Genomic DNA, 16186 nt, shown 5'->3' on the forward strand with positions numbered 1-16186 from the left:
TCTTGTAGACTAGCGTTTTAACTTGACAGTTTTTGCTCCTTATCTAATCGCCGTTGTATATTTCTTCAGTCCATGTATTTGCTGTGGCAGCAGTTTCAGGCTGCTTTCCCAATGTGTGTTTTTTTTGCAAACTCCTTTGGGTCTGGGGCAAATCTCCCTAATTCCCTAGCAGTCTTTCTCTTTGTTGTATCTTTAAAAAATAAAAACAAAAAAAAATGCATTTATCACCTTCGGGAGGCTGCAATCGGCAAATTTTGACAAAAGTGCAGGCTAATTAAAGTGCAGGCTTTCATGCACAACAAAAACATTTCTGGAGATAATAAAGCCTAAAATCGAAGTTCTGCTGTGTTACTAACTATTTTGGTGGTAAACCAAAACGGAGCACTTGGTATTTACTAATACAAAATCTGTAATTAGAGCATATTAACAACAATACGGGTTTCATGCACTGCCCTTGGCTGGACAACATTAGTATCTCTAATAATCCATCTTCAACCAAACATTAATGTATAGTAAGGCATAAACAAGTAATGTTTCAGCTCATTTTAATTACAGATCTGCTATACCTACCACTTTAAGATATGAGATAATGACACGCAACACAACAAATTAAAGACTTCTGCTAGAATATGATGAATATTTCATGCTGATATTATTAATGGACATTCATATTTTCATTTCCCTCAGTCCAGTGCAAGCTTATTGAGAGTTCTGCATAGAAGCTGTCGTGCTGTTTGTTTGCGGTGTAGACATGCTGCCGTTTCATATTAAAACAAATGCCTTTGCTATTAAAATGGCCTCAGAACACATACAGTACAAAAGGGAAAGAAAAACACCTAATGCTTTCAAAGAGGCATGAAATAAACCATCAATCTGGATTCCTTCTTGAGATCTCCTGACTGACCTGTCCTTTAACCCCTACCATTTTCCGGCAGACAAGCTTTGTTCTTCTGTGGCTCACTCTTTATTTGGACTGGCAGAGCAATTATTCGCAATATCCCCACATTAAAACAGAGCAAACACTCCATGTTTGCATGAACCTCTCTCCAGAGGGAGAGAAACAATATTGAGAGTGGATGCCGTAGCTCATTTACAAGGTCATGCAAAGCAAGGCTCATTCCCTTTATTACTACAGTAAGTTATTTAAGTGCCTATATGAAAATATTTAAATATTTAAATATTTAAATGGGGGGGGGGGGGGGGGGGGGGGTAAATCACCAACATTTACCATGGATTTACCTTAGGAACACTTATCATATCAAATTTTATTATATGTAGACATGTATTAAATGTATTAAAGTAGTAATGAAACATATACATTTGAGACCCCTGATGTACACAATAAGTGCACTGGGTTACACTTTATTTTACAGTGTCCTTGTTACATTTGTTACATGTACTTACCATAATAATAACAGTAAATTAGGCGTAATTACATGCAACAAACCTTCAACCAATTCTAATCCTACCCTAACCCTATAGTAAGTACATGTAGTTAATTAATATTACTAAGTACTTATATAAGTACACTGTAACAACAACACTTTAAATAAAGTGTAACCGTGCACTGTATCAAATTATTAATTTAAAAGTTAGCACATAATAGTTAAAGACACTTCAAATAAAATGGGAACAGCAGGATTTTCACAGTGATTTTGCTTGTAGTCCTGTTCTACATGTATGTAATGCACTGTTCTTACTATAACTAGGAGGTACAGTATTAACCCTGAACCTAACCCTAAACCTAACCCATATTGTCCAAATGGCTCCTTATATTACTCAGTACATTCTTGTGTAAGTACGCTGTAATTACACTGTAATTGCACATTCTGTAAAAAAAATCAACTATAAAAGTGTACGGTGATCAGGTGCGGTCAAGCTAAAAAAAATTATCATGAAAAAAGTCTATACAACTAACGTCTTCCAAAGCTATACAAAAAAAATAATAATATGTTTTGCTGGGATATTCTGCTACTGCAAAATTCAACATGAAAGTGAATCATTTTCATTTCAAACTTTTCCTTTTTCACTTTGTTTAGATAGTGGATTTTGGGGAAATACTCAAGTAAAAAGATAAAGACACCAAACAAAAAGTCACAGCTAAATGGGAATTGAGAGAAGGAAAAAAAAACTATTTTCTATTGATTATAAGCAATGTCCCTTTTAAGGAAAGTCTGTTCACTTGGCGGCCATGTTTGCAACACTTTCTGGCAGCTATTTCGGGCATCCTAGACCAAGCCCTATCTATTTGAATAGGGGAATCCAGAAATCTTAAAAACTGACATGACCAGTCCCATAAATATTGTTTCTTATACTCAAATAGCATTAAAAAGCATGTTTTTTTCAGGCTAGACCAGCCAATGCGCGTGTGCAGTTCTAAGTGTGAGTCTTAGGTTTCTATGGGAACCGGAGCTTCTAACGGCAGCTGCAGTGACGCAATGACTTTAGCAATCAGAGATTGGCTCTTTTATGTAGAAGGCGGGACATATTCCATCATATTGTGTGTTGCAGTTTCTCATGTTCATAAGTAGTAGGAGTGCACCATCTTTGTATATCTATAGTCTTTGTTATAAGTTTGCCTTGGTAGCAATGTGACTTCCTGCTGCAACAGCTCCCCAAGTGTTTTGTTTTTGTATAAAATACTTAGATTGTAGATGTGTATTTTCTTGCTTTTTCTGGACTTTGGAATACCTTTTTTGACAATGGACTGCAAGGCCTGCATGGAAGAATTTATTGAGTATATGGGAAAGCAAATTGTAATCAGGTACAGTACACTGTTGGTTAGGTTACTAGAATAGGTGGGCTTTTCAAGTAGATTTCAAGTTATCTTGTCTACTTTCTAGAGAGATAGTTCCCAGAAATACACCTGACGCAGTTGACAGATTTCATATACCCTGTCCAAAAAGAAGCTCCACCGAGAGCAGCAAGACAATTTATGATTGATGCTTGTCATGTTATATAAAAATGACCCCAGTGAGATCTTGGGTAGAAGCTAAGGCAGACTGTGCAACCTCAACAATCTTTTGTCAAAGATGTCACTGTGTCAAACTGGGCTGCGTTTCCCAAAAGCATTGTAAGCCTAAGTAGATCGTAAAATGATTGCACGAATCATTTTAGACTTCCGGGCCATTTCCCAAAAAACATCTTAATTTAAGTAGTAATTGAAATCTTTGTATAACTACGAGTTCTCTGAAGTAATCGTAAATCCCTAAGTGCATCGTAAGGAGACAGAGTAATGAGGTCACATGCAGGACAACTGACAAATTGCACCTAAACTTTACTCCTGTCCAATTTGACTTCAGAGGGCACCTATTATGCTAAATTAACTTTTACATGGTGTTTGAACATAAATGTGTGTTGGCAGAGTGTGTACACAACCATCCTATAATGATAAACATCCACCCAGTGCTTTTATGCAGTGTCTCAGAACAAGCTGTTTTCAGATTCTGGGCAGTGTGACGTACTTTTGCAAAAGCCCCTCCCACGACTGTTGACTGACACTGCAGTTTTAGCATAGACCCGCCCTGAGTGAGCTGTACACAGTCCGCCATTGTTTCGACGCCGGAGCAGCTGTAGACAAGAATGTCTTCTAAGCGATTGAGGTGTTTTGTTATAAGATGCAAGAATTAACATAGCAGTCGTCATTTACTCTCGTTGTTACTCGAGGATGGATCTGTACCAACTGTTCGTGATCCAGCTTACAGTCTCCGGATCGATACTGGTCATGGCAGTAATGTAAGGGCACACTTTATTAAATTTCATAGGAGTTTTTTTACGGATACAAAGTTTACCAGTTTATTAAGCACCCCCTGAAAAGGTGTGTGTATGTATTTGTTTACTGTTAGTTGTAACAAGTGTTTTGTGTAATTCGCTGTGTATGTTGATGATAATGAAAGGGGGAGAGAGAGTTTATGTATAATGCGCACTTCTTATACTGTGTTTATTCAGCTCTTACCGTGATTTTCTGGAGTAAAACTGACGATTAAACTCATCAGAATATTTTTGGCCATCATTCGGACGGGGTCCGCTACAGCAAGCTTGTATTAATAGTGGATAAAAGCAGATGACAAATAAGTTATAACCGTAATTAAACTAAACTATAACTGTTCTATCTCCATAAAGCATATATTCTCTGCCTCTGTAGGAAATTATTGTCCGACTCCGGGTCTAAATGAACACCGATACTGAAAATTTCTTTTTTGATATTATCATTCCGTGAGATGAGATTGTCCTGCCACTGAGCGCGAGCTTGTGAGGCTCCGCCCTCTGTGCAGGCAGCAGCAGCTCATTTGCATTTAAATGGATACACACTAAAACGCCGTGTTTTTCTCAGCCCCAAAAAGTGACAATTTAAACATGCTGTAAAAAATGATCTGTTGCCTATTTTGAGCTAAAACTTCACATACACACTCTGGGGACATTTTACATCTTGTGAAAAGGGAATATTTTAATACTTTAATATTGTTTTTGTTTATTTGTTTATTAGTTTTTTTTTACTTGTTTTTTGTTTGCTTAAATTCATTTAACATAATTCAATAAAGAAATAATAATGAATAAAAAAGTAAAAAATATTGCTGCATAAATAAATTAAGGAATGAAAAAGTACGCTGCTGTATATGGACATTTCAAGGAGAGTAGGCCTACAAATGTTATATTTAACAGGAAAATGGCTAGTGTGCTTTAAAGACTGGGGAAAAATAAAGGAGGAAATAAAAAATGTGTCAATGACATTGTTGGCATGCACGAAACTCAGCCATGTATTGAACATGTGTTGGTTGTTCATCACAATGTCTCATGCCATCTTCGTTCTCTTCTTCAACCTCTTCGTCTTCCTCCCTGACGTCCAAGGGCACTCTCGCATGAACTGCAATGTTGTGCGACTATGATATTACAGCACAGCACTTTTGTGGCGCACAGAAAAGACAAGGACTTCTGAAAAGCCCGAAAACGTAGCCTCCACCTCCCTAAAGAGCGCTTCACAATACTTTGGGCAATACGGTGAGCCTCATTGAAATCTGCTTCCCTGTTATTGGCAGGATTATACAGGGGTGAACAGATATGCCCTCAGTGGAGATCCGCTGTCCCCAAGCAGCCTCCACTGTCCCTGCGAGTTTTGGGCCTCTTGACCCACAGTTGAGTTGGTAAAGATAAAGGAGTCATGCATGCTTGCTTCCAGGCCAACTTGCCACAATGTCTGTTATCAAATATATATCAAATATATATAAGTCCATCACCAAGTACCTGAAGGAAACTGCCTGGTGCAAAAATCAGCTGAGGCCCAATGACATTGAGCAGTTGGACTATTTCTCCTTGTGGCAGACGGTATCCGTCAATGACAGCCATATCATCAAGCACATCCAGAGGATTTTGATGCTGCCAAATGAAGGCATTTATAGTTAACTCTATACTCTGTGGTCATCTCTGTCTTTCTCTTTGCCTTTCTCTTTCTCTCACTCTCAATTGAAGAACACGGTGTAGTGCAGACATTATTTCCTCTGCAATACTACTGAAGTGTGAACTTTATTTACTATCCCAAAATTGCTCATAGGAACCATATGATTAAAGGTTTTCAGGCTGTGATAATATTCACATATCACACACTGCCTATCATCTATTCCACTAATTGCAAAAGGCCCTACTTGAAGAAACTAAATCCCTGATTTGAGAAATTGTATTGATTAGCTCTTTCCTAAATGTATTCTCTAATTTTAAGGTTCATAATGGCCAAAGATTGTACTTTTATAAATGTATATATACATTTATATAAAGAACAGTGAAGCGCGTGTGCGTAGGCAGACTGATGAAGACAAAGACGAATAAAGCTCCAATACAAGGTTTAGTATAATAATCCAAACATGTATAAATCCAAACAGGTAGCAGTGCACACACACAAACTGAAATGAGACCGGACAACTGAAGAGAAACACACATGAAATTAAATGCCAAAGATAACGAGGTGCACACACCTGACCAGAATGACAAATCATAGGTAACCTTGACAACAAAGGGTAGGGGGAGCTGAAATGAAAGAAAACGGGAACTAATGAATACCAACTAAAAGTCCATTAAAACGAAACTAAGACAAGAAAACTGAATGTTGGTTACATAACGCCCCTTCCCGGTAGGCGAGACCTCGCTCTGTAACAAAAAGGATGAGGGAGGGTGGTTGGCGGCTTTGGAGGCGGACGAGGAGATGGAGAAGGGATGGTAAGAGGAGGCGAAGGGATGGAGCAGCCAGGGAGGAGATGAAACGGTAAGTGTCTGGGTGCTGCTGACCCAGAGCCCTCCCAGGATGATAGCCAGTGAGTTGATGGAGGTAGGAGCCAGGGTGGCGATTTGGTGGGCGACGTCCTGGCGACGATCAACAGCAAGGTCGCCGGTGGAAGAAGAGCCCCTCGCACAGACGTAGAGCCGAGGGAGTGAATAATAAGGGCTCTTCACACCCCGGAGGAGTTGGCTCCCAGCGGATCCACGGTGTTACATGCCACTGAGATGAGGATGAGGTGACACCACAGGACTGATGGGAGATGATGACAATTGGGTGGTAAGGGTGACTGGAGGGAAGATAGGAGTGTAGCGAAAAACCCTACAAAAAACAACATTTTCCATGGTAGTTTGGAGAGGTGGTGGGAGAGGGAGGCTGGGCGGGGCTAACAGGACTGAAGACGACAATATACCTTCTGGTAAAATTAAGGGACACAAGGAATTCATCTCTCCACACCATAACTATCACCATAAGGTTTAGTGTGCTGGAAAGGAATGTCTTGCTGCTCAAGTCCGCGTCCATTTTAGATGGTGTGGCACAGGGGCTAAAACTTAGGAGCACGTATATAAGGAACTATCCATGATTTGGAGTATTTCCTTAGTACTCTTGAACAAGGCATTTAACTCAAGGTTGCTCCAATTGTATTGTCTCTGTAATAAGTGCATGCTGCAGCCATGGCTCCAGAGTCTTTTGTAATCGGCCACCGGGAGCTCAGAAATTGTACTAACCAGCTCTTTGGGGATGTTCACTACCTCTTCTCTCTCTCCCCAAACCTGATGATCCCCCAGCTCTGCAAAATCTGTTGCAGTTGTTGTACCTAAGTTAGGGCAGCGCAACACCCATAAGGACCCTAAAACAGTTTCTCAAGTCAAGTCAAGTCACCTTCATTTCTATAGCGCTTTTAACAACATGAATTGTTTCAAAGCAGCTTTACATTGAACTTCTGCAACCGCTGCGATCTTCTTCTCCTGGATAAGGGATCCTAAGTACTTGAAATTTTTCACTTGTTCAATTTTAATCCTCTGGAGGTGAACGTTCACGGGTGATCCCTCGGTGGTGAGTGCCTTGGTCTTATCGATGTTGATCTTCAGGCTGAGTGGTTCAGCGAATCTGGCAACATTGTATAAGGTGTCGGTTGCCTCGGCTTCCATCCTGGCCAATATGGTGCTGTCATCTACAAACGCCAGGTCGGTTGTGTAGCCATCGATGCCTTATTGGACTCACTTGTCCTTGAATGTTTTTCTCATGATCGAGTCGATCACTGCGTTGAACAAGACTGGGAAGGTGACATCTCCTTGACGCACCCCAGTCGATATCTACTAACTCTACTAACTAGCTCAAGAGTTTAATCAGTCATTCACTTTTCTCTTTATTAGGCTACTTATGAGTGAAACTAACGAGTCAGATAATTTCAGACACTGAGTGCACCAGAAGCCAGAGCTGCAGATTCCATCTTCTGCCGAGACGTGGGAATTCATTTGGTGTGATCATCACAGTGCTTGGATATTTTCTAGCTGAATGTATATTGGTTGTACAATCGTGAATTTGATATTGTCCACTATGGTTTTGGACACCACTACAACTGGTAATCCCATCAAATAGAGCACTATATAAGGGTATAGGGGGCTATTTCGGACACAGCCATACACAGTGTTGGGGGGCTCTAGGACCAGTGTTGGAAATCACTTGTGTTAGACCAACTGGGTTTGCTAACAGGTTGCAGTTTATAAAGATTACTGGGTTTCCTGCGGAAACTGGATTCACTCCCTCTCTATTTTTTTCTGATTGATATCATATTGCATACCATAGAGATTTAACCTGTTGATGTCAAGTTGTACTTCATGATAGCAGATACAGTCATTTGTGTGGTAGTTTGAAAAAAGAATCTATACATGAAAGGCCAGAAAAGGCTTGTACAACTGCTATTTAAGTCATCCAGAAACACGGTCAACTAGTAGGCCACATGTCTGTGCAGCTTTAGTTGTCTTTAGCTGTTTCCAATAATTCCAACACTTTGTTGACTGAAAATACAAAAGTGATGAGGATGTCTGTGGAGCTGGAGATGATGCAGATAAGACTTGTGATAAATGGTGAAAAAACAGACCTTTCCAGACATTACAGTTTGTAACTGTCACAATGTCTTGGTGATGTTCCCTGGGTAGCCACTAGAGGTCCTCTTCCCCCACAGTGTCATTCACTCATGAACTACACTCCCCATCACCATTGTCGGACTCATCTTTGATTATTGCACTCAGCTGTTCCCACTCACCTTGTTAAGTGTCTGTCTATTTATACCCTGTCTGTTTTAGTCACTGGTGTGGAGTCCTTGTATTGTGTCACCTGCATCTCAGAGTCTGTCTTGGTTTGTTTACTTCTTGGTTTGGACTGATTTACATGGATTATGACCTTTTACCTGTTTCTGGATATGATTATGGAATACCCAAAATAAAGCTGCACTTGGAATTCACCCTTTCGTGTGCGCGTCGTGACAGAAGGACTCCACCACAATGAAGAAATCCAGCAGCACAGGTATTCGTACCCCTCGTCGTTTCACCTGGAACGAGAGGGAGAGAGTAGGGCATTTATTTTCCTTACGCCAGCAGGGCCGGACGGTGGAAGAATTGAGGGTGTTTTTTTATTTTTTTTATGTAAAATAATAATAATTTGCTCTCTCCAGTGGGATGGGATATAATGACATGGCAGTTAAAGACATTTTTAATAATTGCCTTGATGATCCCTTGCCGGCCTGGGAAATGAGGGGACTGGAGATCTTGGACTTTGACAGGTTTGTCCAGTACCTTCATTTCTGCAGCATGAGGGATATATCAGTTGGGCTTAGGGTTCCAGAAAGAGTGGCCAACTCGACACTGGTGTCACCAGATAAGATGGCCGCCGTCGAGCCTATGTCTCCGGACAAGATGGCCGCCGCCGAGCCTGTGTCTCCGATCAAGATGATGGCCGCCGAGCCTGTGTCTTCGGAGTCCCGGAGGCCATCCCCGAGCAGCCCACTGACATTTGGGAGGTCGTCCTTGAGCAGCCCGATCTGACAGATTCACGTAAGCTGCTAGCCAGGTCAAGTCCGTCCAGGCTACTCGCCTTGCCGGCTCCGGTCAAGCTACTCGCCTTGCCGGCTCCGGTCAAGCTACTCGCCTTACCGGCTCCGGTCAAGCTAATTGCTTTGCCGGCTCCGCTCAAGCTACTAGCCTTGCCGGTTCTGCTCAAGCTAGTAATGTCACAATGTCTGGGTGATGTTCCCTGGGAAGCTACTATATGTCCTCTTCCAACACGGTGTCATTCACTCATGAACTACAATCCCCATCACCCTTGTCGGACTCATCTTTGATTATTGCACTCAGCTGTTCCCACTCACCTTGTTAAGTGTCTGTCTATTTATACCCTGTCTGTTTTAGTCACTGGTGTGGGGTCCTTGTATTGTGTCACCTGCATCTCAGAGTCTGTCTTGGTTTGTTTGCTTCTTGGTTTGGACTGATTTACATGGATTATGACCTTTTACCTGTTTGTGGATATGATTATGGATTACCCAAAATAAAGCTGCACTTGGAATTCACCCTTTCGTGTGCGCATCGTGACAGAAGGACTCCACCACAATGAAGAAATTCAGCAGCACAGGTACCCGTTTCACCTGGAACGAGAGGGAGAGAGTAGGGAATTTATTTTCCTTACGCCAGCAGGGCCGGACGGTGGAAGAATTGAGGGTGTTTTTTTATTTTTTTTATTTAAAAAAATAATAATTTGCTCTCTCCAGTGGGATGGGATATAATGACATGGCAGTTAAAGTCCCTGTAAAGGCAATTCTAAAAAAAAATTCTAAACACATTATAAATGTTAGAAATGTATTGATAAAACATATTACAAAGACTGTGAACTGTGAAGTACTGAATTGTGGAGTTAGACCGTTAAACAATTTTTCACCATTGCTGTGTTCCGGATTTTTTGGGCGGGGCTAAAACGGGGGCTCGATGACGCACTGGAGCCCCTGAGCTCCTGGACACGCCCCTACTTGATGACGCATCGGAGCCCCTGACGCTGCCCCTCCCCTAACAATATAGCACATTAATCATTCACATCAGTTTGCCGATCGCGAGTTACTGTCAGTACTATTAGTTACTACAGCCTACAGTTTGCTAGCTAGCTATGCCTTCGTCACGGAAATGCGTACTACCTGGATGCGATCACGTACAAAACAGATCGGTGTCCTTATTTAAATTTCCGAAAAACGATCACATCAAGAAGAGGTGGATTAATTTTGTGAAGAGCCACCTTGATGGAGAGCTTAGGATCACCGCCAAAATCCGCCTCTGTAGTGATCATTTTACACAGGATAGTTTTATAAACTTTCGTTGGAGACAACTGGGATTCACTGATAATCCGCTGTTACTGGTGAATGAGGCCGAGCCGACTATCTCCCGCCTCGGCCTTCATCCTCCCGTCGCGCCGACAACTGGTGCCATCGTCGGCTGGCTTTCGTCAGCTTTCCCGCGAGTGGGCGTGGTTTCAGCGCAGCCAGCGGACACGCCCCCAGCGTTTGAGAGCAGAGACTACTGCTCATTTTTGCAAGATTTTGATAGCTTATTTTATGTACTTGCCGGCTTTTTTTTATCATTCAAATTTGGCTGGGTGGCTAATAACACCTTTTTCTGTGGTGTGACAAACTCAGAAAACATACTTAATTTTGACTTTACAGGGACTTTAAAGACATTTTTAATAATTGCCTTGATGATCCCTTGCCGGCCTGGGAAATGAGGGGACTGGAGATCTTGGACTTTGACAGGTTTGTCCAATACCTTCATTTCTGCAGCATGAGTAATATATCAGTTGGGCTTAGGGTTCCAGAAAGAGTGGCCAACTCGACACTGGTGTCACCAGATAAGATGGCCGCCGCCGAGCCTATGTCTCCGGTCAAGATGGCCGCCGCCGAGCCTGTGTCTCCGATCAAGATGATGGCCGCCGAGCCTGTGTCTTCGGACAAGATGGCCACCGCCGAGCCTGTGTTTCCGGTCAAGATGGCTGCCGCCGAGCCGTTGTCTGTTCCTGAACAGGTGTCTGTTCCTGAGCCGATGTCCCCAGACGAGGAGATCGTTATGCCACAGTCTCACCCTCGTAAACGGAAGAGGAAGGCGTTCCTCGTTCCTCACTCCACGTCCGTGGTTCCCGAACAGCCCGCTGTCATCCCGGAAGCCATCCCCGAACAGCCCGCTGTCGTCCCGGAGGCCGTCCCCGATCAGCCCACTGACATTTGGGAGGTCGTCCTTGAGCAGCCAGATCTGACGGATTCACGTAAGCTGCTAGCCAAGTCAAGTCCGGTCAGGCTACTCGCCTTGCCGGCTCCGGTCAAGCTACTCGCCTTGCCGGCTCAATGTCACAATGTCTGGGTGATGTTCCCTGGGTAGCCACGAGAGGTCCTCTTCCCCCACGGTGTCATTCACTCATGAACTACAATCCCCATCACCCTTGTCGGACTCATCTTTGATTATTGCACTCAGCTGTTCCCACTCACCTTGTTAAGCGTCTGTCTATTTATACCCTGTCTGTTTTAGTCACTGGTGTGGAGTCCTCGTATTGTCACCCGCATCTCAGAGTCTGTCTTGGTTGGTTTATTTGTTTGTTTCTTGTTTTGCACTGATTTACATGGATTATGACCTTTTACCTGTTTGTGGATATGATTATGGATTACCCAAAATAAAGATGCACTTGGAATTCACCCGTCCGTGTGCGCGTCGTGACAGTAACGACCTCTGGGCATCACTTGATTGGTAACAGCGACATTTGCAATAATTTCATATGCAAACACTCCAGATAAAAGCAGACCATCTTAGATGTCTTCAGCTCCAGGTTCATGTTATTTTCACTTTCACATAATTCCAACATTAATGAACAGAAGAACTTTCCTCCTGCTGGTCTCCTTACTGTAGAAATGCAACTTCAATCATGATCCACAATGTTCAGCAAGTGGCTAATCTGTTAATCCAAAGAGTACCACAGTACTACTGTCAATTTACAATACAATGACTCAGTGGGTAGCACTGTTGCCTAATGAAAGAAGGTCTCTAGTCCTGGCTGAGCTATAAGACCTTGGTATTTCTCCTCGGCATGCATAATAGGTGAATTATAGATACTAAATATTGCCTGTGGGTCTAAATTTATGTGTTAGCCCTGTGACGAACTCACCATCCATCCAGGGTGTTTCCTTGATTTCCACTTAAGATGCTGGGATAGGCTTCATCATCCCCGCTACCCAACATAGGACAGCATTTTGGAAAATGGATGGATGTCTGATCTCTGTACAATATTTCTGTATCTAAAACTCTACTATGCATACTCACCATTCATATTTCTGCAATGCAGTATCCGAGTACATTTTGACCATTCTGAAGCTGCATGCTGAAAAGCAAAAATGTGTTCTGCTTTTGATGCAGAAACAGTAGATTCGGGTTTCAATTTCAATTTCTACTACGTCAAAACAGATGGGGGAGATTAAATTAGTATTAATGTTTAATGCAGTCCTTAGTATACAAAGCATCATTGTGAACAAGCTTTTAGAGAAGATTTTCCAGTGTTTTTCTGCTAGTAATTTTTCATGATTTTTTCTACTCTGCTAGAGCAACAACACAAACTCAAGTGAGACCAAGCACTTGTTTTTTCACATTTTCCAAACTGAGTCTCACAGGCATATTTCGCTGTAGTGAAGAACCACATTTCAGAAAACTCTTTTTATCCAAAAAAGGTAATCGATGGGAATATTTTCAGAAGAGTCCCATCAGTGGAAAGATAACAGGTCAGACGGGATGAAAGTTACTTTAAAGTCTTTCTCTCCTGTTCTTTGTTTTCCCATCTCTCTGAGGAGAAATATAAGGAACACATGGTCTGTGAGTGGAAAACAATTGAAAAACTTTTAGATTACCAATAAAAAAAAAACAATGCAGTGTTATTTTTTGTTCCCTTTTTGCATTTTATTGTTAAACAACATTTATGTTGTCTGATGTTTAAATTGTATTTGCTGTTCATGAGATATCATTTTTAATTTGTATTCTCTGAACTTGTGTTCACAAAAAAATAAATGTGATACAAACCCATGGTCTGAATTGGATTTGCCCCAGTGTGTTTGGTAAATTGGTAAAGTGGGTTTGATACGGAGATATGCTTTTTACCCTACATTGTGAGGGAGAACGCTTGGGCTTTTTACATAATAGGGAGTGTTATATATTTGTCGCTTTATGAGTGAGTGTTCTTCATACTACTTAATATTTCTTCATATTGAAAAAATGGCTGCTGAAAATTCACTCAACCATTCATATATTTGTTTGCATCTGTTTGGTGCTGAGGGAACTGACTAGCAGTGACTTCCTGTGGGTCTTAAGCTTAGGGTATACAGTATCGAGGGCAAACATTTTTTTTTTTTTTTTCACAAAGTAGGGTGGAATGGAGTAAAAAAGTGACTTTATGTACATATGAACATATACATGCACATTAAAGAGATGTTGATTATGGACTTTATTAGAAAGTATATTTAAATGTAAATAATGGTATGTGCCTGTTTAAAATGTTTATGCTTTTCAGATATGTGATCTTTGCGTGTGTAAATACACTATTGTCCATTCCATTTCAGCTTTGTTTCTCATTTTGAAAGGATATTCTTCAGCAGCATTAGAGAGAGAGAGAGAGAGAGAGAGAGAGAGAGAGAGAGAGGTGAACAGATTGTCTTACTGTTCTTGGATATTTATTTCCCTGTAGAAATGTGTTACTCTCTCTCTCTGTCTCCCTGTGCACCCGCTCTAAAATTGACAGCCGTTTCTCTTTCTGAAACCTCAAGCTGGCAGCTCAGCATATGTAAACATGCAAACATGGGTGGAAGTAAAAATAATTCTCGTTTATTTTTCGCTTTCGTACAGACCACTTAAATTTTATGGAATAAACATTTCCGTGGTTCCGAAGGAGACTTCAGTTGTTTCTGAGGCTGGGAACGGAAACATTTTTGCCATTAAATGTATATTTTGAACCCAAAAAAATAACATTCTGTCATCATTTACTAATGTTCATGTCATTGCAAACATTTACGAAACAGAAATATTACCAATATCCCCCCCCAAAAAAATAAGCATCCGAAAAGTCTCATAAAAGTAGTCCACCCATAAAAGTTGACCGTAGAGTCACCCCTTGTAGGCTCCATAAGCTTTCACATGTCTGCTTAATACCTTGTTTTTTCTTACACTATCTCTCCCTCTCTCAAATTCTGTCTGTTCCTTCATTTTGATAGCTGTGTGGTGGATGAGATGGATTTCTCTGGGATGGAGTTGGATGAGGCTCTGAGGAAGTTTCAGGCTCATATCCGTGTGCAAGGTGAAGCGCAGAAAGTGGAGAGACTGATAGAGGCATTCAGGTGAGACTCCAGACACTGTTACACTCTCTTGCACACGCACACATAAACGCTCTAGCCACCTTCATGTGTGAGGGGAAGATAAGAGTAGAGGCTGATGGGATATCTGTTCTTTTGAACTTTTTTCATCCCTGTAGCACTAAAGGATAAAAATGCAAGCTGAATGCTCTCCATAAATCAATCGCATTTTCAAGGAATATGACGCTGTGTTACATAAAAGTAGAAGCTGTTGCACTGCTGCAATAGTTACTTTCTGTTTAGATTGAGTAGTAGTTGACATGAAACATTTTTGGAAGTTTATGCAGTGTAACATTGTTTTGAATAGTGTTTTGCTAATTATGCTAAAATGATTAAGGTTACATTTAAAATATAAATTTCCCTTAAAAAATTATATAATTAACCTTACCCCATGTTTCAAATTAGCTTTTATTTTAAATAGCTTCAATTTCATTTGTTTAATTTTACTTAAGTTTTAGTCATTTTGCTATTTGCCATTCTTACTAGTAATTTTATTACTTCAGTTTAATTTTTTTTTAGCATGTTGCCATGGCAACATTAAATTTTTTAATTTTCAATCTAATAAAAATATATTTTATTTCATCTGTATTTCAATTAAAACAACTTTTAATAGTTTTAGTTGCAGTTAGTTTAACAATAACAATACTGCATATGTGATATCACTTTAATCTGTGCAAGTGTAGAACGTTTCTCCTTTGAGACAAATGGGAGCGCGGGTTTCCTTGACAATGATGATCTGATAATCCAAATAATCATCTTGCTAGAACAATTACTTTCCATTCATACGCAGCAGAGGCTCTTATTGCGATTTTGAATCATATTGCAGTTGCAGCTATCAACGCTTCTGGGGTGATCGCCAAATATGCTTTTGTTTTCAGCACTGGAAATAACAAGTCTGCTGATGATCCTTATGCTGTGTGTGTGCGAGAGTGTTGCACACGTCTGCATCTGTCTGCGAGACACTGGTTTATAAATAACTGTGGTTGCATAACACAATCCAGCCTGTTCCCGGCTGTCTCTCCTGCATCGCCTTTGATATTTCCCAAATCTATAAAAAGAATGAGAGAAGGGGTAAATGGATGTAAAATATAACATTTACAAACAACAATACGACTTTTTAATGAATAAAAGGCATTCCTCATTACTGTAGTTCACTAAGTATCACTACAATTGCTAACACTTAGGGTTAGGGATTCTAACAGACCTCACATTTTAAACTTCAGTGCATAAATACAATATAGGAAAATTGGAAACTTTGGAAAAACGTGCGTATACTTACATTTTTACAAAACTTCTACACAGACGTGCTTGCAATTCACTGCAGTTTCCAGCTGAAATGAACACTAGAGGCTGTAAAACACCAGCAACTTGTATTCGTTTTCACTCAAATTATGATTACAGGAGCAGATAATGGATTAATAAAGACTTATTTTCGCCATGTTCCTTGTGTCACATTACCAGCTCAATTTGTATGGATTTTCAAATATAGTAAACTTGCTCTCGAAGCA

General features: G+C 40.8%; 1 protein-coding gene across 2 annotated transcripts in view; it reads left to right on the forward strand.

The window, feature by feature from the left end:
• Positions 1–16186, forward strand: part of iqsec3a (IQ motif and Sec7 domain ArfGEF 3a) — a 160957-nt gene that overhangs the window by 104077 nt on the left and 40694 nt on the right. For both annotated transcript variants that reach the window (XM_084406416.1, XM_084406417.1), the window contains exon 6: positions 14541–14663. In XM_084406416.1, the coding sequence (XP_084262542.1) occupies positions 14541–14663 (123 nt within the window). The remainder of the gene's footprint in view (positions 1–14540; positions 14664–16186) is intronic.

This window comes from Rutilus rutilus, assembly GCF_951802725.1.
Source record: "Rutilus rutilus genome assembly, chromosome: 4".
NCBI classification, from domain to species: domain Eukaryota; kingdom Metazoa; phylum Chordata; class Actinopteri; order Cypriniformes; family Leuciscidae; genus Rutilus; species Rutilus rutilus.